The 25,671-nt window shown below is 44.8% G+C and overlaps 1 protein-coding gene across 1 annotated transcript in view; it reads right to left on the bottom strand.

Annotated features, from left to right (window-relative positions):
* BUB1 (BUB1 mitotic checkpoint serine/threonine kinase) overlaps window positions 1–24,236 on the bottom strand; it is a 49,357-nt gene extending 25,121 nt beyond the window's left edge. Inside the window, exons 1-12 of the mRNA XM_008167055.4 lie at window positions 23,950–24,236; window positions 23,388–23,447; window positions 23,159–23,303; window positions 20,666–20,862; window positions 19,378–19,421; window positions 17,687–17,790; window positions 6,380–6,429; window positions 6,078–6,268; window positions 4,701–4,861; window positions 3,984–4,339; window positions 1,511–1,569; window positions 992–1,129 (exon numbers count right to left, since the gene is read on the bottom strand). Of these exons, the coding sequence (XP_008165277.2) occupies window positions 992–1,129; window positions 1,511–1,569; window positions 3,984–4,339; window positions 4,701–4,861; window positions 6,078–6,268; window positions 6,380–6,429; window positions 17,687–17,790; window positions 19,378–19,421; window positions 20,666–20,862; window positions 23,159–23,303; window positions 23,388–23,447; window positions 23,950–23,972 (1,528 nt within the window). The 5' untranslated portion in view covers window positions 23,973–24,236. The remainder of the gene's footprint in view (window positions 1–991; window positions 1,130–1,510; window positions 1,570–3,983; window positions 4,340–4,700; window positions 4,862–6,077; window positions 6,269–6,379; window positions 6,430–17,686; window positions 17,791–19,377; window positions 19,422–20,665; window positions 20,863–23,158; window positions 23,304–23,387; window positions 23,448–23,949) is intronic.
* Between the last annotated feature and the right edge of the window lie 1,435 nt (window positions 24,237–25,671).

Genomic DNA, 25,671 nt, shown 5'->3' with positions numbered 1-25,671 from the left:
GTATGACAATAGGCTGATCAGTATTTCTTTGTTTACTGATTATAAATATTTAATGTCTGGGAGGAGAGGACCATAGGGGTGAACCAGAAGAATAGTCTACAGTATGAACATAGTAGGAAGCAGGCCAGGGAAACAGCAGAATTGGGAGAGATTGGTACCAACTGCTTTATACAGGGGCCTGGCCTGGAACCCAGAGAGTGGGTAAGACTTGGTCCCCCTATTAAACCCAACAAGAAGGTTTATTAAGGCCTTGAGTAAGTGAGCCCCACTCAGTGGCCAAGAGCTGCATTGCCTAGCTATGAAGGCTAGCCTCCTGAGGCACTGGACCTTTTAGCACCCTGAAAGGGGACAGGACTACCAACAACCCAGCCGGAGGGCTGAGGTTGTGACAAAGGACCAAGAAGCGAGCTAGGCAGCCAATGCTCCACCAGAGATGGCTAAAATCCAAGGCACACTTGCTGTTGCCCAGTTTTGTCACAAGGAGCTGCTGAAGACCAAAGGCGACCATTTACACAGCTCAATGATCCATTCCTTAGCTCTCCACTCTACTAGTCTGTTATAGCTCCTCTTGACTTGGAAACAGAAACTGCTTGGCAACAGCATTAGACACAAAGGATCTCAGGCTTTGTTGCAGACAGAACCACAGCAGGATAACAACAGTAATTTAGATCCAGAGAGTGTTTCTATTAAGATCATGGGCATTTCTTTCGGTCCTTAGGCTGCTCAGTAAGTGGAGAGCTTTGTACCATCCCCCAACACAAAACATTAAAAAGGGACATATCGTGTTGTTCCAAATCATCATCCAAATGGGAAAGAATTCATATTGTGCTAGTAGTCATATGGTTTCTCTTTGCCAACAAAGGCATAGGTATCCTAACGCCAGTTTCTAGTACGTAGGTTTGTTTTTAAGAGGCTATCGTGCAATCTTGGCTCCATTGGAGTCTATGTCAAAGGAGCCCAGTGGAGCTAGGATTTTACCCTACATACTTACCCAGTGCTTCTTTAGTATGAACAGTGGGTGAGGGCTGCACTTTGAACGGAGTTGCCTGCATCACTCCTCCCAGGGAGGTATTCGGGGTGGCTTGAGAAGCATTTCCAAAGCTGACAGAAGCATTTCCAATTCTAGGTGCTAAAAACAGAAGAGTTTAAACAACTTTTGAGTATGTGAAAGCAGATTCTGGAGCTTATGATTTCCCATGGTTTGGTGGTAAGCACCAACGTTCTAATACTATTTAGTGCAACTAGCATTATGATCTGCAGACACAAAGATTGGAGTACAGTGCTGTTCTATGCATGTCAATCAATTAAACTTGTCTCAAGTGCATACAGTGGCATTATGTATAGCTGCAACATAAACTGACCTCTAAATATCTATATTAAATATTGGTAACTTCCAAATAAGAAGACTTGACTCATTGACACTTGAAGAGCTACATAGTATGCATCTGCAGACAGAATAAATAAGACACATGCAATGGGATCACTGTTTTTGAAACTGCTCAGTAATTACCTTCTTTCATCGCTGTGCAGTGATCTAATTTGAGACCAGGAGTGCTCACATTTGAGTGCCTTCAAAGGAAAGGGTAAGAGTGTTAGTCTGAGAGGTTAATAAAAAAAACCTCTTTAAATGAATTCTAGTTTCATTTCAGACACTTCCAGTAACACACTTCAGCTTTTTGAGCATCATCTCTTCCAGCTTGTGTGAACTAAGAGATGTTTGTCTTTCCCCGAGGAGAGTTTCTGATAAATAAGAATTGTAGTGGTTTCATGATGGGCTGTTCCCAGACAGTGATATCCCCATGCTCACACTATAAGTGTGCTTTCTTCAGGAAAGCTGCAGTCAAACAAGTAGATCCACTAAGACAGTAGCTCTCAACCTTTCCAGACTACTGTACAGTAACTCCTCGCTTAACGTTGTAGTTATGTTCTTGAAAAACGCTACTTTCAGCAAAACAATGTAAAACTAATCCAATTTCCCCATAAGAATTAATGTAAATTGGGGTGGGGGGTTAGGTTCCACGGAATTTTTTTTTTTTGCCAGACAAAATACATTTTATATATATATATATATATACACACACACACACACATACACACACAGTATACGTTTTAAACAAACAGTTTAATACTGTACACAGCAATGATGATCATGAAGCTTGGTTGAGGTGGTGGCGTCAGAGGGAGGGATATTTCCCAGGGAATGCCTTGCTGCTAAATGATGAACTAGCACTTGGCTGAGCTCTCAAGGGTTAACACGCTGTTGTTAATGTAGCCTCACACTCTACAAGGCAGCATGGAGGGAGGAGACACAATAGATGCATGGCAGTGGTTGCAAACATTCCCTGCCGAAACTGAACATGATGATGAACCCACGCTATCTCACTGGCATGTACCACTCCCACTTTGGAAAGTGCCGGGGGTGCATGTGTGTGAGAGAGACACACACTGTGTGTGTGTGTGAGAGAGAGAGAGAGAGACAGACAGACACACACACACACTGACCCTTTAAGTTTGCTGACCCCACTCTAAGCACATTGCCTTTTTAAGTAGATCCGCAAGTTGAGACAGCAGCTGCTGCCAGCAAGCTCCCTCTATCCTGAGACCTGTCATGTGTCCCCCGCTCTGTGGAGATGGGGTACAGGAGCGAGGGGATGGGGACACCCTGACATCAGTAGCCCTCTTCCCTCCCACCCCCTGCACAGCAAGCAGGAGGCTCCTGGGAGCAGCTCCAAGGCAGAGGGCAGGAGCAGCACACGGCAGTGGGGGGAGGGACACCTGGACTGCCCAGCAATTGATAGCCTGCTGGACAGCTGCTGCACAGGGAATTTAGGAGAGCTGATAGGGGGGCTGCCAGACCACCCTGGTTCCAAGCCCCCTCTAGCTAGCTCCAACAGGTTGCTCTTCCTCCATCCTTAGAGGTTCTTAAGGCCCAGCTTGACAAAGCCATGTCTGGGATGATTTATTTGGGATTGGTCCTGCTTTGAACAGGGGATTGGACCTGATGACCTCCTGAGGTCTCTTCCAATCCTAATCTTCTATGATTCTAAGGCATTTTGATGCCTTATGGGATGTTTACATGGGAGTGTGACCAGTTATTAAGTTTTATTAGATGTAGCTTGAATCCAACGACAATTCTGCAATATGGTTAGGTTCAGTCTGTCACCATCCCATGCAAGTCTTTCTAATTTTTCTCGTTGCATTGTGGTGGGCCACCTTACTTCTCCAGCTCATTTTTCCTTCTTCTTTTAATTCAGTTGCATACTTAAGCTTCTACTCAACGCTACATGAGCCAATAATTAATTCTTTGGCATACCATAAGTGAAGACAGGATTGTGAGAACAATGGAGGTTTTTTCCTCCTCAGAGCTGTACAGCAGGAGGGCATTGCTTACTCACCCAGCTTGTCCCTGTTTGTCCCCAAATTGGTGTATTTTAGACATGCTAGGGATATTGGGGCTGAATAATTAGTTAACGGTGTACTTGAAGATTACTCTAGCATTTTGATTACCACAACTTAGATACAGACTGTGGCAGAGAGGAAGTAGAAGTAGTACTTCAAGTTAAAATTGAGACTTGGAAGAGTTAGATATTTCAATGACTATATTATACATATTAGCATAATTGCATTTTCTAAAATGGATCTCTATAAAGCATTGATGTCACAGTTTTCTATCCTTGATAGATCCTTTGTAGTAATATTCAGTATTGTGGGTATTAGTCCCACAAAAAGAATCCTCACTAGGGAATTTGGGTGAGACATATGACAAGAAGTTGGGTTATAAAAGAGGCCAATTGGATATTTAACACTTAATTCAGACCAGCTGACTTCCTTTAGTGCTGTCAATAGTTTCACAGTGGGACTAGCTGCAGAGTTTCAACCTACCAAGGATAGGAGCAAAAATACACAGCTAAAGTAATGTAGTCTAATTATAAAGAGTCTAAACAACATCTGAAACAAGAATTAGAAAGGCTATTTGTACTTACTGCTGTCCAGTGGAGTGGCCATGACTGAATGTGGAATGTTCCTTAATAGGCTGAGACACAGCATCACCACTGTTGAGCTCAAGTTGTGATAGAGTGTTCTGGAGTTCTCTAAGATCTAGATTAGCTTTGCCTGTGACCTTTTCATATGTTACCATTGATAGTGACGCGGACACAGACTGATGGCTAGCAGCTTCAACAGGCTTTGGTACAGAATTATCTGCTGTTGAAGTACTTGCTGCAGCCCTTGATTGCAGCTGGTCTGGCCCCAGGCACCATGAGGTTTGCAGATTTGTCGTCTGAGAAGGTGCTGTCCAATCTTGCTGTAGAGCAGGAACTGGTTTCACACATGGATCAACCTTTGCAAGAAAAAACATACAGGCAAACTCTTGTATCATTGCTAAACTGCTCTTGTAGCCATCCAGAAACAAAAAAGAAATCAGTCTTACCATACAATGGTAACTTTCATGTGTAGCTAAAAATAAACCCTTGGTGGTCTAAGTAGGTTTTTGGTTTAATAGTTACAAAGAGTGTTTTAAAAAATGCATATTGAAAGCCATGTCAGACAAATACAAAACAGGAAAATAGGTACGTCAGTGAATCTTGTTTTCTAAGTTAAATTAGCAAAACATGTGGGTTGAAGTTAGACACCCATAGCAAAAAGGTTAAACTTTACTACTTGATACAAAAGTGCTGCTGCTGCTCACAGTATAGACTTACCACCATTCTATCTGGAACAGACTGTAGCACGGACGCCTCTTCCAGCTTAGCTTCTGGATAGTCTTTGGTCAGCTGACTAAGCTGTTCCAGCTTCTGCTGCAAGAACTGCATTTCAAGGATGGCAGATTCTTTTCTCTTTGCATAGTTCCTCTCTTCCTCTTCTGAAGGTGGTAAGACCATAATAAGCAAAACAGGCAATGAATGTCCATTTAGGCTTTTCTCTCCCCACCCCAGATATGAGTGCTTTAGTTTAAATAAAATGCAGATACATAAAAAGCTGTTACAATTTAGGTTGCTACAGGAAAATAATGTGTTCAAAACTAAATTAATCAGGAAAAAGAATAAAACCATACAGCTACATACATCAGCTTCTCACATTCCCAACAGCCCTACTTTGAGCTAGTCAACAATAGACAACCAGTGTCACAGAACTCTACCTTCTCGGGGTAAATGTTTGTACTGGGTGACTGTTTCCTTGCTTGTGATTTTATTTAGGTGTTTTCCCTTTTAGGATTCTGTATTTCTCTAAATTTGATTTGTGAACTATGTTTGTTGCATGGTTTGTAGAGTAGTTATTGTTTGCTAGGCAAAGGTACAGTACATGTGTGTGTTTTGCATGGCAGAAGGAAGAATTAAGGTTGTCTGGGTGTCGTTTCCATTACTGTCATTGAGCACGGATTTGTTTGCGATAAGGATGGCGTAGGTGTGAGGTGATATATGCAGTTGTATGACTTTTCTGGTGCTGAGTGGAATTTGTTCTTAATTTTCAATTTAGAAAGGAAAATTCAAATATTTTAAAATGGCCATGTGAGAGATGTAGAGAGAGTGAGTGTCAAGTTTAAAGCTGTTCACAAATACCTCCTGGCTCCCTTCACTGTCTCCAGTAAATCTGGGAAAGTCGAGCCTCCTGTGGTTTGTGAGAAGGTAATCAGCTGCTAGATCACAGTGGGATAGGCTGCGCTTGGCCTCTCAAGTGCCACTCCTTCCCCCCCTCAGGGGAGAAGGGAGAGAGCGTGCTGTACTATATTGGAAAGACTGGGTTTGAGAAGATTGACTGGACACTGCCACTGAAGTTAGTTTAGGGAATCCTGGGTTTTACCCTAGTCCCATTCTCTTGCTCTCTTAGCAGGCGGGCTGAATGGCACTGCCTCCCAGAAAGTTCAAGTCACAGAGGAATTCATCTGACACATTCACTGATGTTTACAGGGTCCCATACATGTCTTTTCTACTCTTTGGAGAGGAGAGGGGATGCCAGATTTGGCCTAGGGAGTGTATGCAGGCCTCTAAATAGGGACAGCGATGAAGAGTTACTTTAACCAACTAGTTTTCCCTGGAGATAAGGACAAGGACATTTCTGAAGGGAAGTAGATAGAGTACCCCATTCTTTTTGTCGTCTCAATCTTTTTTGTTTTCGGTAAACAATCTTCGCTCTCACTTCCTCAAATGAAAGCTCTGAGCCTTCACAGATGAGCATACTTTTATTGTACATCGCCACTTGCTCAAATTCATTGGAGGTCGAAGATAGCTTTGGAAGAACTGCTGACTTTGAAATGTAGGTAAGATACTCTCTGTGGAGAAAAAAGTGTGAAAGATGCATTCAAGTTCACTATGAAGAACTTTGAATATTTTTTTAAAGCACATTTGTCTAGCACAATTGAGTGTGTATTAATGCTACTTACACTTTTCCCGCACCATCCTGAGAGGACTGAGCTGCAGAAAGAGTTGGATCCTAAAAGGTAGAAAGAAGCTTTGAGAGCCTAGTCTTAAAATGTCCACCTATTTTGTTCAGCCAAGAATTCAGGAAATCCACTTTTTCACTGTTGAACACTTTGTGATGCCCAGAATACAAAACCTGAAAGATGTAAGACATATTGATCTCCCCACCTTCCCAAGCTACAAATTTTGATGACTCTGAGCTAGTTGAAGACCCATAACAGACATAGGTAGAGCTATAAAATTAGCCATGTTATTAAAGCAATACCAGCTATTAAGGGGTTCATTCCATCAGTGAATGGACAGCATGATACCTAGAAAACAGACTCATGGTTTGTTCCCCTCACCAGAGCCTCAAGTTTGATTAGTAACCTTAGTTTAAGTGAGGGACTTGTGGGGGCAGCAGAAGCCTCCTCAGTCTCTTCTCCTCGATCATTTAATCTCAAATCTCACTCTTGTATTTTGTTTACCTCTCATTGCCCCCGTGTGGTAGTGTGATGGCTCCCTCATCCCCTCCCTACACTGGAAATGCACATGGGTCTGACAGAGCAGAGGATTGCCACTGCACAGCTTCTCCTCTATATTACTACATTCAGGGTTCTACATCACACATCAGTCTTCCAGCCAGACCGGATTCCTTTTTAGAACCAGTCAACTCTGCTCCTATGAGACACAAAGGTCATTATCAAGTGATGTGAGACAGTGATGATTGACCACACTACCATTATTCCTCCCTGTGGAGAGAGGACCCCCCACCTACACTGGCCTTCAGAGATTTACCGTGTTGCAAAATTTAGTCTCGAGCGCCATTCACAACCACTACATCATGCTGCAGCAGCCATTTACGACAATGGAGTTCAACACAAAGTAGTCCATAAGCTTTTCACTGCAGGTGGAAGCAAGTCATCTTTTAACCATGTTCCCATGCTGAACCATTGAAGTGCAAGAGTGTAGCATGCATGACTGAGCTGAAGAGCATATCCAATTTATATGCATATCTAGAGGTTTCTTTTTTAGGGACAGAGTGTAGTATAACCATAGCCCCCCCATAATATGGATGGAACCTCAGTTATAACGGTCTAGCTGACAAGTGTGAATAGGCCAAGACAATTCCAATACTGATTAGCTACAACTATGCAGAACTTCATTAAATGAAAGGAAAAAAAAACTTAGTTAACAGTTAAGATTGCCATACCCTTCCAGAAGTCAAGTTAGCAAACCTCAAATTGGTGAAAAACAGGAAATATAGCGTTAGGGTACATGCCCACAACCCCCATGGAGTTGGCAATAGCCATTGGGAATTATCTCCGTGCCCTCTAGCAGCTTTCCCTGTTAGGTGTAGCTGTATTGAATGGTGGATGGATTAATTAGAGCAGTTTGGAAGAGCTGTGATTGTGATATGAGGCAAAGTGGGGAGCTGTAGCTCTCTGGGGGCATTTGTTACTCCTGGGGGAATTCTGAGCCACTGCATAATGCAGAATTTTGCAGAAATTGACGTTGTGCACGCAGAATATCCTTTCCCGCACAGAAATGGGCTGCAGTGCTGCTGGCCACCACTAGGGGCTGCTGGGCCCGGCAGAGCCCAAATTCCCACATAGAAGATACTGTCAGGAGGAGGGGGAGAGAGCTAGAGGGTTCCTGGCAGCTGCAGTTCCCAGCACACCGTGAGGGAAGGAGACGGCAGCACGCAGGAAACTCCATGAAAGCATGAGACCAAGCATCAAGCTGTTTCTCCCTCTGGGTCCCTGGGCTCGGGTGTCTGGTCTGGGGAGAAAACAGCTGCGCTCGGGGGGGGGGGGGGGGGGGAGAGAGGGAGAAGGGACAGGTGGTCTGGGTTCGGGGGGAGAGGGTATCTGGGCAAGGGGGGGCCCCATGGCTGGACTTGGGGAGAGGGTGCAGGTATCCGGGCTGCCCCCCGCCCCCCCCCGGACAATTGGGCTCTAGGGGGCAGGGATTTTGGATGTATTGGGGGAGTGGCACTGTGGCTGCGCTCTGTGCGGGAGGGGTTGTGGGTGTCTGGCCCCCCAGCTTGTCTTGGGGGGAAGGGGCAGAGAAACAGGAAAGGGTAGTCATAGCGGTTTCTTTAAAACTCTGAGTCCTGGGGGAATTTTTGTGTGTCTCTGTATTGTTACAGACATACTTGCTAACAGATATTTTGAAATAAATTACCAAAATCATTGAAACTGGTGTGATTATGGAGTGTTATTTTGACAAATAAAATTTGCAGAATTTTAAAACATTGTGCACAGATTTATTTTTTTGCACAGAATGCCTTCAGGAGTAATATATGAGCACCTCCTCTGAGCCCTGCGTGTGGGAGAGATCAAAGGAAAAAGCAGTGCATGCAAACCTTGAGAGATCCAGTACACTTCATTTCAGCGCTGTGTTGTGTAGGATGTGTCACTAGCAGGGTACAGGTGACTTCTTGCCCTAGGGACTGTCAGCAGTTAGGTGGAAAAGGAGTGTGACTTGCACTTAGCCAACACCAACACCACATCTACTAAGTTTTAAACCCGTTACAAATCCTTCCCCCTTATGCACCATTTAACACTATACGTTCCCTTCCCCTTCCCCAAATTCAATGAAGAGCAGGTTTAGGTAACTTCTGTTCAGACCATTGCAAAGGCAGAGTAGGAGTATGTTTTATGAGCATAATGGGACACTGCTCAAAGAGGGCATGAGTATGTACCGTAATTCTCTATTTCCTGGTTTTCACAAGTTTGAATTTGCTGAACTTGACATCCTTGAAGGACACAAAATACCACCCAGCAACCGTAACTCTGTGTTAAAGATTTGTCATTTAGTTTACTCAGCGTTTTTTTTTTTTTTTAAAACAGAAAGTAACATCCATAGGAGGCGGTGATCATTTAGGCAGGTGTAATCATCATGTAAGTGTGCACTTCAGATGCTACTGTGGCCGGGTAATGATACTACCTGACTCTTACTTAGCACTTTGCATCAGTAGATCTCAAGGAGAGAAACATTATCTGCAATGTACCAATGGGGAAAACTGAGGCACACAGGGGTTAAAATGCCTGGGCCAAAGTCATCAGATCAGTGGCCGAGCCAGAAATAGAGCCCAGGTTTGCTGAGTCCCAGTCCACTGTTCTCTCCACTAGACCACACAGTTGCTATGTGCATGCTACATACCACCCTCAACTCCACGCGGTATGCTACTTAGCTTCACACCCAGAGGAGCAAGACTTCCCCAGATCCTGGCACACGTGGGGGGTAGGGAGAAGGGCTCAGACCTGCCCGAGTCATTAGTTAAGAACAGCTACAGTTACTTATCATACAGAGGGTGGGATTCACAAGGGACACTTTAGCACTGCACCGCTTATGTCTACACTATCCCAGCAGAACGATGGTGTCATATCTATACTGGCAGAACCCTATAATGCAGATGCAATGCTACCGCTAGAAGGGGTTTTTCAGTCACTGTAGGAACACCACCTCCCCGTACAATGTCAGGTCACGAGGAAGCATTCTTCCATCAAGCTAGCTGTGACCTAATTCCCTGTGTAGACGTGACAGCTACCTTGCTCAGGGGGGTTGGATTTTTCACCCCTCTGAGCGCTGTAGCTATGTTAATCTAAATTTTAAGTGCAGACCAGACCTTAGTGTAATTCACAACCCCCAAGTTAGGCACCCAGGCTCCCTATGCAATGCATGGGAAGAGTCAGGTGCCTAAGAATGGGATTCATAAAAGCCAGCATACTGAGCACAGGGAGCTGGTTAAGCTAGTTAATAGTAAATGCTGAGGGGAGGGGTGTGGCCTAAGCCCCACCTCTCAAAGAGAGCTGAGTACCTAACTCCACTTGAGATTCAGTCACAAACCTTCTTAGTCTGGGAACATGTGTAATTTCATGGGTTGGTTAACGATAGAAAGGTAAGGAAAGTATCATTTGGTTGATAAAAATCTACAGAATCATAATTTTAATCAATGGTGTCCCCCTCTGTGCAATCACAGGGAGAAGGGGTAACTCAGGGAGGACTTGATGCCTCCAGGCCCCAGCTGCCAGTTCCTCCACCAAAGGGTGGAAATTTTGATAATATAATGTGACAAAGGGGGCAAGCTGGGTATCATGGAAAAGCTCTTTTCTAAGTTTTCAAATATATTGATTTCAATTACAGAGAATACAAAGTGTACAGTGCTCACTTAGTATTATTTTTGATTACATTAAAAACGATAAACAAAAGAAATAGTATTTTTCAATTCACCTCACACAAGTATTGTAGTGCGATCTCTTTATTGTGAAAGTTCAACTTAGTAACATAAGGGTTTTTTTTTTTAATTATATAACTGCACTCAAAAACAAGACCATATAAAACTTTAGAGCCTACAAATCCACTCAGTAGTTAATGCTACCCGCTTCTTATTTACAATGTCACCTGATATTTAGAACAGGCGTTCACATGGCACTTTTGTAGCCAGCATTTCAAGGTATTTACATGCCAGATACACTAAACATTCATATACCCCATCATGCTTTGGCCACCATGCCAGAGGACATGCTTCCCTGCTGATGATGCTCATTAAAAAATAATGCATTAATTAAATTTGTGACTGAACTCCTTCGGAGAGAATTGTATGTCTCCTCCTCTGTTTTACCCACATTCTGCCATATATTTCATGTTATAGCAGGCTCAGATGATGACCCAGCACATGTTGTTCATTTTAAGAACACTTTCACTGCAGATTTAACAAAACACAAAGAAGGTACCAACGTGAGATTTCTAAAGATAGCTACAGCACTCAACCCAATGTTTAAGAAGCTAAAGTACCTTCCAAAATCTGAGAGGGATGAGGTGTGGAGTATACTTTCAGAAGTCTTAAAAGAGCAACACTACGATGCAGAAAACTACAGAACCTGAACCACCAAAAAAAGAAAATCAACCTTCTGCATCTGACTCAGATAATGAAAATGAACATGTGTCTGTCTGCACTGCTTTGGATTGTTGTCAAGCAGAACCCGTCATCAGCATGGACACTCATCCTTTGGAATAGTGGCTGAAGCGATTGGCTGAACAAGAAGTAGGACTGAGTGGACTTGTAGGCTCTAAAGTTTTACATGGTTTTGTTTTTAAAGTGCATGTTTTTTGTACATAATTCTACATTTGTAAGTTCAACTTTCATGATAAAGAGACTGCATTACAGTATTTGTATTAGGTGAATTGAAATACTATTTCTTTTGTTTCTTTTTTTACAGTGCAAATATTTGTAATCAAAAATATAAAGTGAGCACTATACACTTTGTATTCTGTGTTGTAAATGAAATTAGTATATTTGAAAAAGTGGAAAACATCCAAAAATATTTAAATAAATGGTATTCTAATTATTGTTTAACAGCACAATTAATTTTTTTAATTGCTTGACAGCCCTAATTATTGGTTTTGTTTATTATGCCAAAAAGTTGTAATGAGGCAATGGTTAAGACATCAGCACGCCACAGCAGTTACTGGAATCCATGCACATCCTTACGTAAAAATTAAATGGGGATCGTAATTATAACAAAATCCATTTACTTTGGTCATTGTTCTTAGGCATCAACTGGGGAGACAAAGAATACTGATTAGGAGCTGAATCTTTGGAGAATACCACCACGGAGGGCCTGGTTAACCAAACACTTGGTGGTGCCTTACATGCTATAAGAACTGCACCCATAAACTGAATTGGGCAAGACTGGAGAAGAAGTACATGGAGCATAAGAAAAAAAATGTGAAGATGCTGGGACAAGTGCCAGCTGTGGGCAAGACTCCCCTTATACTAGGTCCCATGATACATTTTTCAAGAACAGCTGCTTCTTCTGTGGTAAGCCGGAAGCCCAAGGGCATCCCGTAAGCAGTTTTCACATATGAGACTGGTGAGAAACTGTATGAAGCAGTCACTTAGTGAGAATGTTGCATGGAAAGTAAAGTAGGTGCATTAGCCCAAAAGACACTTGCGCACATGACACTATCACAGTGAGTACTACACCAAAAATATATGTACGTACAATGATGCGTCTAATGGTAAAAGCAACAGAAACAAATGATTTTATTACTGCAAACAATGCAACTCAGCTGGCATTCATAAACTACTTCACAGAGGCTCTAATGGTTGGGAAAGTGGTGGCAATGGCGAATGCAGAGTTTTGAATGGGATTGAAGAGGAACAAATGGTTAACGGAAAGGCTCTTAAAGCACTTACTAAAGATGAACTGGGGGATACAGGCAGTTTTTAAGCAGTCCTATCCCCAGAAGTGAATTACAGGTCTGTCGCATCTTACGTGCATTTAACATGCACGATTTCAGCTTTACGCGGGCGGCAAAAAACAAAAACAAAAAAACAAAGAAAAACAACAATTTTAATACTGTACCCGTAGTGCGGGTGATTCCGCCCACAATTACACTCAATGCAATTTTGACTACGCAATTTTCACTTTACGCACTGACTGCAGAACGTAACCTCAGCGTAAGGTGCGACAGACCGGTACAGCACATATCCTTAAAAAAAATAATTCAAAAGATACAGCACTATCAAATCAGAAGAAAGCATGGATGTCAACATCATAAGATGACTGGTGGTAGCTGCCTTTTTTTATTATTATTATTAATAATGGCAAGCATTGTGTCCTGCAATACAGAATTTCAGGGATTCCTAGCTGCTGCCAAACCTTTAAAATAAAAAAATAAAAAAAAAATAAAAAAAAAAAAAAAACCACACCACCCCAAACCACACACCCCAAACCCCATGTGGCCTGTACTTCTTTAAGTGGTGTTTTGGGGGCATAGTGACTTCAGCACCAGCAAGCAGGACTGTAAGCAAGTGGAGCACAAGTCTGCCATTTGATCACAAAGCCTCATGTACTTGAGTGAAAGTCAGGTTTTCAACACCTCCAGAACAACTGTGTGGCAAATGAGTAATCTACCACCACAACTGGCTGTTGGTTTTAAACTAATGGTTCTCAAGCAGGGGTACCCATAGCCCTGGGGGGATGTAGAGTTCTTCCAGGGGATACATCAACTCATCTATATATTTGCCTAGTTTTACAACAGGCTACATAAAAAACACTAGCAAAGTCAGCACAAACTAAAATTTCATACAGACACCCTGACTTGTTGATACTGCTCTATATACTGAAAGGTAAGTACAATGTTAAATATTCCAATTGATTTTATTATATGGTAAAAATGAGAAAGTAAGCAATTTTCAGTAATAGTGTGCTGTGACACACAACCAAAGCAGAGAGAAAGAAGGGCAGGAGTGGAGCACCCACAGGAACACATCTTGAAGAAACTACAGCTCCTGCACAGGGGGAGTAATATTGTAGTGTCCCCGTGGGTGCTCCACTTCAGTTGACTTCTGAGCAGTATCCCAAGGAGACTTCAGAACGAGATCCAAAACTGAAGACAGTACTGCAAATCCAAGTGCTGCAGCAGATCGGATATGGAGCAGGGTGTAGTGCTTCCAAAACGTATGGACTGAAGAATAGGTAGGGGGGTCTACATCTCTCAAACTAGAATATTCTTCAAAAATTGCAGTTGAGGTCACTTGCGATCTGGTTGCATGTACTGCTGCCCTGGAGGGCTGAGCACCTGCACTCATAACAGATGTAGATACCCATTTCAAAAGTCTGAGCAGAAACGGGAGTCCCCTTAGACCTGTCTAGCTGATCTCCTAAACTGCTTAGTCCTATCCAAGTAGAAGGCTGAGGCCATTCTAAAACCCAGTGTATAGATATAGGATTCCTGCTGAGAACAGTGAGGTTTTGGGGAGAACTTCCCCCCCACACCCCCAGTAGATGGACAGATTGGAGCTTTGATGGCAGATTCCTCCTCCCCCCGCCTAACCTCCCCCCCATTGTTCTTAAGGTCTCTATGTCCACAGCCCAGGTTCCTACCTAAGGTTACAGCAGATGTTCATCTTAACTAATCTCCCCGACCCAATGGTTGACATGATGGCAACTAGGAAGGCCAACTTCATAAATAAATTAAGGGAGCAAGTAGCCATTGATTCAAACAGAGGTCTTGTCAGGTGGCTGAGAACCACATTGAAGTCCCAGGATTGAGGGGGCTGTCTAATGTGAGGAAAGATTACTCAGACCCTTAATAATTCTCAATACCAAATGAGCAAAAGTAGAGAATCTCTTGACTGGGGGATGAAAGGCTAATATGGTAGCCAGGTGTATATTGACCAACCTGAGGGATAAACCAGATGTCTTCAGCTCTGACAAGTAATCCAGAAAGGGGAACCAATTCAGGCCAGAAATTGTAATGACCGCATGAGAGGGTGAATAGCTTCCGTTTTTGCACTTAAGTAGCGTGGATTGATGTTTTTCTACTGTCTAGTAACACCTGCAGCATCTCCATAGAGCAGGGAATTTCTATAGTGGAGGTCCATCCAGGACCTAGGCTCTGAGAGACAAAACCACCAGGCTGGGGGTTAAGGAGACACCCCACCTCCTGAGACAGGAGATGAGGAATGGTCAGGAGCTTAGTTGATGACTGGATACAAAGTTTAAGCATGTAACGGACGGTGCCAAGCTTGGCCAGGTAGGTCCTAGGAGAATAACTCTAGCTTTGGCCTGCCTGATTTTGTTCATCACCCTTAGAATTAAGGGCACTGGAGGAAAGGCATAGAACATACTCCTCGTCCACAATAAAGGGAAGGCATCCCCAAGGAGTGGTGACCCAGCTCCCCCCAACAGAAGAGGACATAGTGTTTTCAGAGGTGGTGAAGAGATTGATCTGTAGCCATCCCCATCTCTAGAATATGTCTTGGAGGACCCGAGTGTCCAAGTCTCCTTTGTAGATGTGGGACAAGTGTCTGCTGAGGACATTGGCAATGGTATTCTGGATGCCTAGAAAGTAAGCTGCTGAAAATCTGGATATAGTTGGTTATGCACCAGTTCCAGAACTTATAGCTTCAGTGTGCAAAGAGGGGGATTTGTATACTGGCCCTAGGCTTTGTGCCCTTCCCGGCTGAGCTCCTTTCACAGTGCCCTTCATGGTCCAGCTTCCTCTAGCCAATCCTCTTTTCACCCCAGCCCAGCCTCTCTTCACCCCTTCTCCAACCACCTTCCAACTGCCCCCTTGGAGTACGTTCCAAGCTGCCTCCTACCCCTCAGCTCGAGCTGTCCCCTCACTGGCTCCCCACCCCCAGACAGCATTCTACTCTGCTGCACCACAGTTGCAGCAGGTGCTAGTGCCAGGGCCACAGTTACTACACGGAGTCCTTTCTTGTGACCCAACCGGGACACACAAATAGCATGCGATTATTTCAGTTAAGAGTATGATCATTTTACAGTTCACAGAAGCTTGTAATAGCAAATAAAGATTTAATATAAGGGTATATCTACACTGAACACTCCTTACAGCAAGGTATTGAGTATGTGCACTACACGGCCCTCCAGGCAAGATTATAAGTAGCCGTGCAGACAGTGAGGCACTGCTTAGGCAAGTAAAGATACATCTCAACCCTTAGAGTATGTACCAGATATGGCTCCCCACACACCCATGCACTGCCTCCCCAGTCTACTCTGCATAGTGTCCTGCTGCCAGAGTCTTCCCCTACCACAGAGAAAGGTTGAAAATATAACCAACTCGGTTTTGTAGTGCATGCAGAAAGGACTTAATAGTGGATTATGGAAAACCAATTGATGGAGTCATTCACAAGAGGCTGTGAAGAGAACTAGTCAGCACCTGACAAGTAAAGTACTGTCATGAATCCAATACCAATCTAAGAAACGAAGTAGGAAAACAGGTCAAGTTTTCATTATGCAAGAGGCTAACAGCAGGGTGCACAAAGTTCTGTTTTAGGATCAGCAGTGATCTGGAAGCAGGGGCAGCCAGTGAGGGAGCAAAGCTTGCCAAGGACAAAATTAGGTTGGTCAAGACCAAAGGAACCTAACCAAGCTAGATAATATGGGAAGCATGATGGCAAATTAGATTCACTGTTGACAATACAAGGTAAACTAAGGTAGTAATTTTGATTACTGGGTTAGGTAGGTAGGTTGTAGATCAAATAGAACTCAGGAAAGACCTCGGCATTTTTCAAACCCATGGATTTTAAGGGCATTAGGATCATCTTTCTAGTCTGACCTTCAAAGTCAGCCCATAGAATCTCATTTAGTGATCCCTACATCAAGCCCATTCCTAGTGATTAAGCTACAGCATCTTTTAGAAAGACCTCAAACCTTGATTTAAAGATTCCAAGTAGTGATGATGATTCCAGGTGATGGTGATCCACCACTTCTAAGGCCTTGTCTACACTAAAGGGAAAAGTCGATCTAAGCTACGCAATTTGAGTTACGTGAATAGCGTAACTCAATTCGACGTAACTTAGATCTACTTACCACGGAGTCCACACTAGGCGATGTCGACAGGAGACGTTCTCCCATCAACTGCCCTTACTCTTCTCGATCTGGAGTACAGGAGTTGACGGGAGAGTGATCTGCGGTCAATTTAGCGGGCACTGATTGCCACACGTCAATCCCCCGGTAAGTGTAGACAAGCCCTCATAACACCTTGTTTCTAGACAAGATGTGTCTAGTTTCAGTTTCCAGCCATCAGGTCTTATTATACCTTTCTCTGCTAGATTAAAGAGCCTTCTGCTATCAGAAGTCTTCTTCCCACATAGGTACTTGTAGAACATAGTTGAGTCACCTCAACCATTTATTGGATAAATTAGATTTTACTTTACAAGAACTAGGGGGTCACCAAATGAAATTAATAGGCAGCAGGTTTAAAAAAAACAAACAAATTAAGTATTTCTTCACACAACACAGTCAACCTGTGGAACTCTTTGCCAAAAGGTGGTTGTGAAGGCAAAGACTATTTTCTTAACCCTGTCAGAAGTTTTCATATTTGAAATACATGGAATTACTTTTATTTGATCTTTATACCAAGAATCAAAATTTATGTAGCTGTTGCAATTTATGTAACCTGCCCTACTACTGAAGTATACTGGCTAGATCACTGTTTGCGTCTAATATATGGAAATTTGTGGGTTAAAGGTGGCTAGGAATTGTGTCCTGATACTAGCTTGTCTATACATTTATGTTAAGGCACTATTGCTCCCCATGTATCCTAAATACCATGTTTGTTGGAGGTGGCAGAGGGTGGTCCGTTTACTCAGATTTCACCATCTTGAATTTATCCTGTAGGCCTCTAAAATAGTTTGTGATCCAGACTTCAGTTGTTCAGCTCTTATTAACATGATCATGCACTGGCCATGGGAATCACCAAGATGATCTTTTCTCAAGTCTTTGATTTTAGAAGTTGAGAGATACCTGACTTTTGGAGAGACAGGCTGGGTCATCAGATTCTGAGACATCTTTTCTAGGAGCCATTTGATTTGGAGTCTGGAAATTGTGAAGTTGTTTTAAGGCAGCAACTAGAACAGACAACATAGATGATATTTTATATTTAAGGACATTACTAAGCTATAAAAAAAAAGTCTTTGTTATCCATTAACAATAGCAAGAATCAAATCCCCAGTCTGAAACCTACGAACCTCTATAGAGGTCTCAGAAAAATACATTGACAATGTAGTTTCTACAACCTTACATACTCAAGTGACTACAGTAACAAACTTTTTGGCCCAAGGGCCACATCTAGGTATGGAAAAAATTGTATGGTGGGCCACAAATGCTCACAAAATTGGAGGTTGGGGTGCAGGAGGGCTCCAGCTGGGGGTGCGGGCTGAGGAGTTGGGGGTGCAGGAGAGTGCTTGGGGCTGGGACTGAGGGGTTCGGAGGGGGATCAGGGCTGGGGCAGGGGTTGGGGCACGGGAGGGAGTCAGGGGGAGCAGACTCCGGGCAGCGCTTACCTCAAGCAGCTCCCAGCAACAGCGGCATGTCCCCCCTCCGGCGCCTATGCGGAGGTGCGGTCAGGAGGCTCTGCACGCTGCCCTGTGCTCAGGTGCCACCCCTACAGCTCCCATTGGCTGTGGTTCCCGGCCAATGGGAGCTGCGGGGGGGGGGGGCGCAGCGCTTGGGGTGGGGGCAGCATGAGGAACCTCCTGGCTGCCCCTATGTGTAGGAGACAGAGTGGGGACATGCTACTGCTTCTGGGAGCCATGTGGAGTGGGGCAAGACCCCGACCCTGCTCCCTGGCTGGAGCGGGGCAAGCCCCAGACCCTGCTTCCCAGCGGGAGCTCAAGGGCTGGATTAAAATGTCTGGAGAGCTGGATGTGGCCCCTGGGCTGTAGTTTGCCCACCTGTGCTCTAGCCAGTTAGTGCTTTACTGCATTAGGTCATCACTGGAAGCTTCTGAAGGCTGACCTTCTGCAATGTTATTATTACAGCTGTAATATGTGGTGTTTTATTGAACAGAATCAATACAAATCAGTATTCCACATAAAGCATTAGTAACTGAAGAGTTCCTGCCAGTGGAAGCCTCAGGCTTGGTCTACACTACATACTTACTTCAGCATAACTAAGTCGGTCAGGACTGTGAAAAATCCTCACTGCATGAGTGACAGTTATACCAACCATAACCCACCCACATAGACAACACTAGGTCAGGGGGAGAGCTTCTCTCACAGACATAGCTACTGCCTCTTGCGGAGGTGGTTATTAAGCCAATGGGAGAGCTCTCTCTCTGTCTGGTGAAGACACTCTAGCAGCGCAGCTGCACTGGTGCAGCTGTGCCATTGTAAATTTGAAGTATAGCCCTGCTCTCAGATGAGTTGGTACTAAGGAAGCCTGCAGTAATTCCCCGCCACACACACACTTTTTTGGGGGGGGGGGTGGGGGGGGAGCAAAACTCCCTAAGATTATGAAACAATTAGGGGAGGAAGAAGCAGAAGCCACAAACATGGCTACACATCTTATGCAGGTATCTTATAAGGGAAATAAGCCTTAGAGTTCCAAAAAGCTGAATCTATCTTGGGGTTTACCCAAACCTACATTAAAAACACTATGGCAAGATATTCCATTTAAGTGAGTGTAGTTCATGGATAGTTCAGCATTAGCCTCACCTTGCGTCAATGGATGACTTTGAGGGATACGACTCTGGAACAGTCTAGATTGAAGAGAGATGAAAGTTAGTTAAGGTTGATTTTTAATAGACTAATAGACCAAAAATCAAAGATTAAGGGCCAAATTCACCACTAGCATACGTGGACGCCACACCTTTGATTTCACAAGAGGTATCTCTGCTTATAGTAGTGATGAACTAGGCCTTTCATAGCAAGATTATGGTAAAGGAAAAGCTGGACTGTAACAGCATGATAAGTCATGTGTCACTAGATTAGCCAATTGTTGAGTCTCCATTATAACGGAAGTGTCCCACAGAGTACTTCCAAAGCTTGTTAATTGAAGTGGACCAGGCTATTTTGTTCTTTAAAATGGACCTATGCAGTAAAAATGACACCATACAGGGCAGACCAGTGGATCAGCCACATGCCAACAATAAGAGAAACAAAAACCTTGACAAGTTATATTGGAACTGGAAAACATTCAAAGAAGTGCAACAAAAATTATTAGGTGTACGGAACAGCTTCCATTTGAGGAGAGATTAATAAGACTGGGACTGTTCAGCTTGGAAAAGAGACGACTAAGGGGGGATATGATTGAGATCTATAAAATCATGACTGGGGTGGAGAAAGTGTTATTTATGCCTTCTCATAACACAAGAACTAGGGGTCACCAAATGAAATTAATAGGCAGCAGGTGTAAAACAAACAAAAGGAAGTATTTCTTTACACAATGCACAGTCAACCTGTGGAACTCTTTGCTAGAGGACGTTGTGAAGGCCAAGACTGTAACAGGGTTCAAAAAAGAACAAAATAAATTCATGGAGGATAGATCCATCAACGGCGTCCCTAGCCTCTGTTTGCCAGAAGCTGGGAATGAGCAACAGGGAATGGATCACTTGATGATTACCTGTTCATTCCCTCTGGGGCACCTGGCATTGGGCACTATCGGAAGACAGGATACTGGGCTAGATGGACCTTTGGTCTGAACCAGTATGGCCGTTCTTATGTTCTTAAGTTCCTGACCCCTTGTATCTTCAAAAATAAGACACTGCAGTCCAACTCTCTTCAGTGTCAGTAGAAAAAGGTAACCCACAAGTCTAGACATATTGAACAGTGAGGCAGTGTTGATATTTAGCTTATGTGAACCTTTTTACAGGAAATTCAGTTGTCTTTACCCTGCTGGAAGATGTATATTTAGGCAGGTTCAGTATTTCACTGAATACCACATTTTGAACAGTTCCTATTTGCAAGATGTGCGCGCCAAGAAAGAGCAAATAATAAAAATTACCTGTATTGTTCTTGCAGATTTTCCATTGGTTCTGCCTGGTTATGAATACCCTTTTGAAGAACAGCACCAGCATGCTGTATATTCCCTTCAGTTTCAAGCTGTTGAGCCCAAGCAATGTACAAAGCAGATGTTCTAGTACCAACTCCTTGGCTGTAGATATAGTCAAAAAATTGACTAGGAGCACTGATGAATTCTGCCTACAGAACATAACATACATACCCATTGGCACATTAAAAGACCAAAAAAAAAAAAAAAAAAGCGCATCACTTTTTCCTGTCTATAAATTCAGCCTTCCCCATTACAAAACTGTTTGTTTCTTAAGTCTATGGCATACCTAGAAATCCCATACATTACACATGAAAGACTATCCTTTTTTCTAGTAGCACAATTGAGCCACTTTTCTGATACAGAGGAAAACTTTGAGGAAGGAGGAAGTAAGCCATGCTGCCCAGAAGCCCACCTCTCAAGCACTTGGTGGGTAGAAAGGGTATTTCTCCAATCATATAAACGGAACAAAACTGAAAAACCCTCTCAAGCTTCATTAAGACAGACTAACATTTGAAGTCAGTGTTGTTGTGTGGACTCCTGCCCCCCGATGGCCTCATCTACACTAGGATTTAAAAATGCGATGTTAGTGCAACATTAAGAACAGCTCAAGGACACAGGGCAAGAGGCACCCTGATATCTAGCAGTGAGTTTCAGCTGGCCTGACTAGCCCAGTGTACCCCAACTCACTATTATAATCTATATCTGAGATGTTCCTCCTGAGGAATTGTGTGCCAAAAAATTAAGAATTCTGCACACAATGTTAAAATTCTGTAGGTTTTATTTGTGAGTACAGATGTGTCATGTAATAGCTCATTGGAAAGCATATGGCTCACTGTTATTAATATTGTGTAAGGTAGGTGCAAGCAACTGATGCAAAGCTATGGACATAACTGAAGAAGTGTATTTTCTAGTCAAACAGGAGTTATCCCTCCCTAAACAAAGGGATTAGGGTTTATCCACCAGGCAGTTTGAAAGTAAGTCAAGGAGAATGCATTTACATGTTAGCTTTGTTTATCTGATAAGTATGGGAGGAAGAGAAAGTGTGTCTACACTCCAGCAGGGATGAGAAACTTTACCTGAGCTATAAGGGAGGTGGGGGTGGCGTGGGGTGGAGGGTGTCTGACCCTCAGATAATAAGCAACTGAATAACCTGATTGCATACAATATTAGTGTATCATGTAAGGTCTATTATGAATGCCTGTAACATTGGTTATTAATGCATACATTGAACAATGACATTAATACTCATTGATATTCTGTTTTAAGATTTGTGCACGCCAAACACAAGAAGGAACAATTCCCACCCAGACAGGATTGTGGGTAGCTATTTACTGGTCTCATCTGTAAATTAAGCATGGTGGAATCAAAATAATGGAAGCTCCATTTACGTACAGGGGGATGGGAAGCCCACAGAAAAGGAAGAACAGCTTGAGTTCAGCTTCCTCATGCACACAGCAAGCCGCGTACAGAGGAGGGGTTCCTGCCTTCTGAAGCAAGGTCATCAAACTTTGAGAGATACGCAAGGACAGAGAGCCATTTTAGGCATCCATCACTGGACGAGTGCAGGAGGGAAGTGCTTTGCAAGCTGAGAAAGATGAGTCCTTGAACCCAACCATGGGGACAGTTGGAGTCTCTGGGACTGGACTATACAGTAAGGGAAAGAGAGCACCTAAGATCTTTCACTTGGGGAGACATGGGAAGCCAACCCTTTGTTATTCTGGGAAGAGGTCCTGGTCAAAAAGTACGGTTAGCCATTTTGAGTCATCTTGTGGGAAACGTGATAAGGAATTTATTTTGAACCAAAATAGTAGCTTGTTAAGTCTTAGCTATTGGAAAGGATTACAAGTAAAACAAAATAGTCTATCTTTATTTCCTTGAACTCACTTAACTCATGCTCTTTGTTTAATACAAAGCTAGCAGCATTTTCTCCTGCAAATGTAAACAAACTTATTTGTCTTAGTGATTGGCTGAACAAGAAGTAGGACTGAGTGGACTTGTAGGCTCTGAAGTGGTTTTGGTTTTGAGTGCAGTTATGCAACAACGAAAATCTACATTTGTAAGTTGCACTTTCATGACAGATTGTACTACAGTCTTTGTATGAGGTGAATTAAAAAATACTCTCTTTTGTTTATCATTTTCACAGTGCAAATATTTGTAATAAAAAATAATATATACTTTGATTTGAATTACAACACAGAATATATATATATATATATATATATATATCAACATGGAGAAACAGCCAAAATATATATAATACATTTAAGTTGGTATTCTATTGTTTAACAGTGCAATTAAAACAGATTAATTTTTTAATTCCAATTAATTTTGAGTTAATTACATGAGTTAACTGCAATTAATCAACAGCCTTAATTCAAATTATTTCTGACACCGGTAAATTCCCCACATATTTTCACTTCTTAGTACATATCTAAGTGTACCTACTAGTTTAATGCAGTACTTAACGAATCTCGGATCCTGGTGGTACCTCTCCTCACTGATAAACACTTTCACAAGCTGCTCTAATGAAGCGGACAAGCATCCCTGTCCGCCTTGTAGCGGGAAAGCACTTTCCACCCATTGCAGGTATCTGGAACAAGAGGAACATGTCACTGATGTGGCACCTGCAGTGTTTTAGGATTCACGCGATTAGGAAAGCAATGCAAATGCCAACCTGTCCCAGGGATCGAGGGGGTCGTCTCCTTGATAGCTCTGTATCTGGGCTTCAAACATCCTGCAACATGCACAAAAGTTAGGCACAGAGCAGCAACTAAGGAGAGGGGCAAGGGAAAACCCAGGGGGTCAGGCACCCACAACACAAAGAGATGTGACAGACCCTCCCCCCCCCAGACAGAGAGACAGCCCCCCTCCCCCACAGCCCCCCACCTCCTCCCCCTCAGCCCCCCACCTCCCAGCAGCCTGCCCCCTCCCCCTCAGCTCCTTCCCCCCAGCCAGCCAGCCCCCCTCCCCCTCAGCCCCTCCCTCCAGGGAAGCCGGTCCCCTTCCCCCACTCCCACAGCCCCCCTCCCCCCAGGCAGCCTCCCCCTCAGCCCCTCCCCCCAGGCAGCCTCCCCCTCAGCTCCTCCCCTCCTCAGAGGACCCCCAGCAGCCTCCCCGGGCGGGCCCGCTCCCTCCCATCGCTGGGGCCGAGGCCGGCGGGCAGCAGCTCTGCTCCAGCCCCCCCGGGAGATCCGGCCCCCCAGCGCCGGCCGGGCGCGCCCCCGCCAGCCCCTCACCGCGCGCGAGCCGCCAGCTCCATGGCCGCACGGAACAGTCAGCGAGAGCCACCTCCCAACTCCGTGCTCAACGGCCCGGGCCGGACTTTTCAAATCCCCCGCGCAGGCGCAGTGCCGCCCACGGCGCCTTCGGATTGGCTGGGCTCCTCCAGCCGGGCAGCCAATCCCAGGGAGCGCTGGTGGCCACGGAGAGGGAGCGGGGTTAGTGCTCCCATTGCCCAGCACACAGCGGGAGGCGGGACTCTGAGCGCGCCGGGCGGTGCGCGAGCGCGCGCGGGCCCCGCCTCTTGGCAACCAGGCCCCGCCCCCTCCAGCCTAGCACCTGCCCAGTCCTGGCACCCCCCCCCCCCCAGAGCCCAGTCCCGCCCCCTCCAGCCTAGCACCTGCCCAGTCCTGGTACCCCCCCCCCCGGGCCCAGTCCCGCCCCCCCAACCCCGAGCCTAGCACCTGCCCGGTCCTGGCACACACCCCCCCCCCGGGCCCAGTCCCGCCCCCTCCAGCCTAGCACCTGCCCAGTGCCCAGTTCTGCCCCCCCCCAGAGCCTAGCACCTGCCCAGTCTTGGCACCTCCCCCCCCAGGGCCCAGTCCCGTCCCGCCCCCCCCAGAGCCTAGCACCTGCCCAGTCCTGGCACCCCCTCCCCCAGGGCCCAGTCCCGTCCCCTCCAGCCTAGCACCTGCCCAGACCCGCCCCCCCAGTCTCCACCCCCAGGCCAGGCACCCACCCGAAGCTGGGCACCAGACAACAGCACGTGGCACAGTGAGCTACCAACCCTGGGTGAGCCCCACTTTGCATCGACACCAGCATGCTTAGTGGCTCCAGGCAGCGCCAACACAAGCAGCCAGCCATGCACACCCCCAAGCAGTATACAAGCTCCAGCAGCTGTATGCCAATGTAAGTTGCACTGTTCTTGGAGTCAGGTTTCAGAGTGGCAGCGGTGTTAGTCTGTATTAGCAGAAAGAACGAGGAGTCCTTGTGGCACCTCAGAGACTAACAAATTTATTTGAGCATAAGCTTTTGTGGGCTAAAACCCACTTCATCGGATGCACGCAGTGGAAAATACATATATATATATATATCTTCCTACTGTATTTTCCACTGCGTGCATCTGATGAAGTGGGCTGTAGCCCACGAAAGCTTATGCTCAAATGAATGTGTTAGTCTCTAAGGTGCCACAAGTACTCATTCTTTTTGTTCTTGTAGTGTGGACATGGCCTAAGCTGCCCGACTGCAGGTGCTCATTTGTGGACAGCTGTGTAGAAATAAGTGCCTCACTCCAGCCAGGATTTAAACACACATACATCATGCAGAAAGGGGCAGGGCTTAGCACACACACCTGTTGTTCCCATCTCCCATTGGCTAGTTTAGGCTGCTCCCTATCTAGGGCCTGGCTTTTGTGGCACCCATTCTTAGACGCCAGTCTTTCCCCGTTCATTGTATAGGGAACCTGGGTCCTCCCGGAGCTCAGCTTCGTGGATCACAGTGTTGTTCCTGTGTAAGCTCAAAAGCTTGTCTGTTTCACAAACAGAAGTTGGTCCAGTAACTGATATTACCTCACCAACCCTGTCTCTAATATCACGGGACCAACACAACTACAACAGACACTGCATACAGTATTGTTCCTGTGATTTTCTAGATGCATAAAAGTTAGGTCCTGCAATATTCAGCACTGCAACACCTAAATCATTTGTGAATCTGGGCCCATGTCCACTAAATGCAGGGAA

This window comes from Chrysemys picta, chromosome 3 (assembly GCF_011386835.1).
Source record: "Chrysemys picta bellii isolate R12L10 chromosome 3, ASM1138683v2, whole genome shotgun sequence".
Lineage (NCBI taxonomy): Eukaryota > Metazoa > Chordata > Testudines > Emydidae > Chrysemys > Chrysemys picta.
This window is presented reverse-complemented; position numbering and strand designations above follow the sequence as displayed.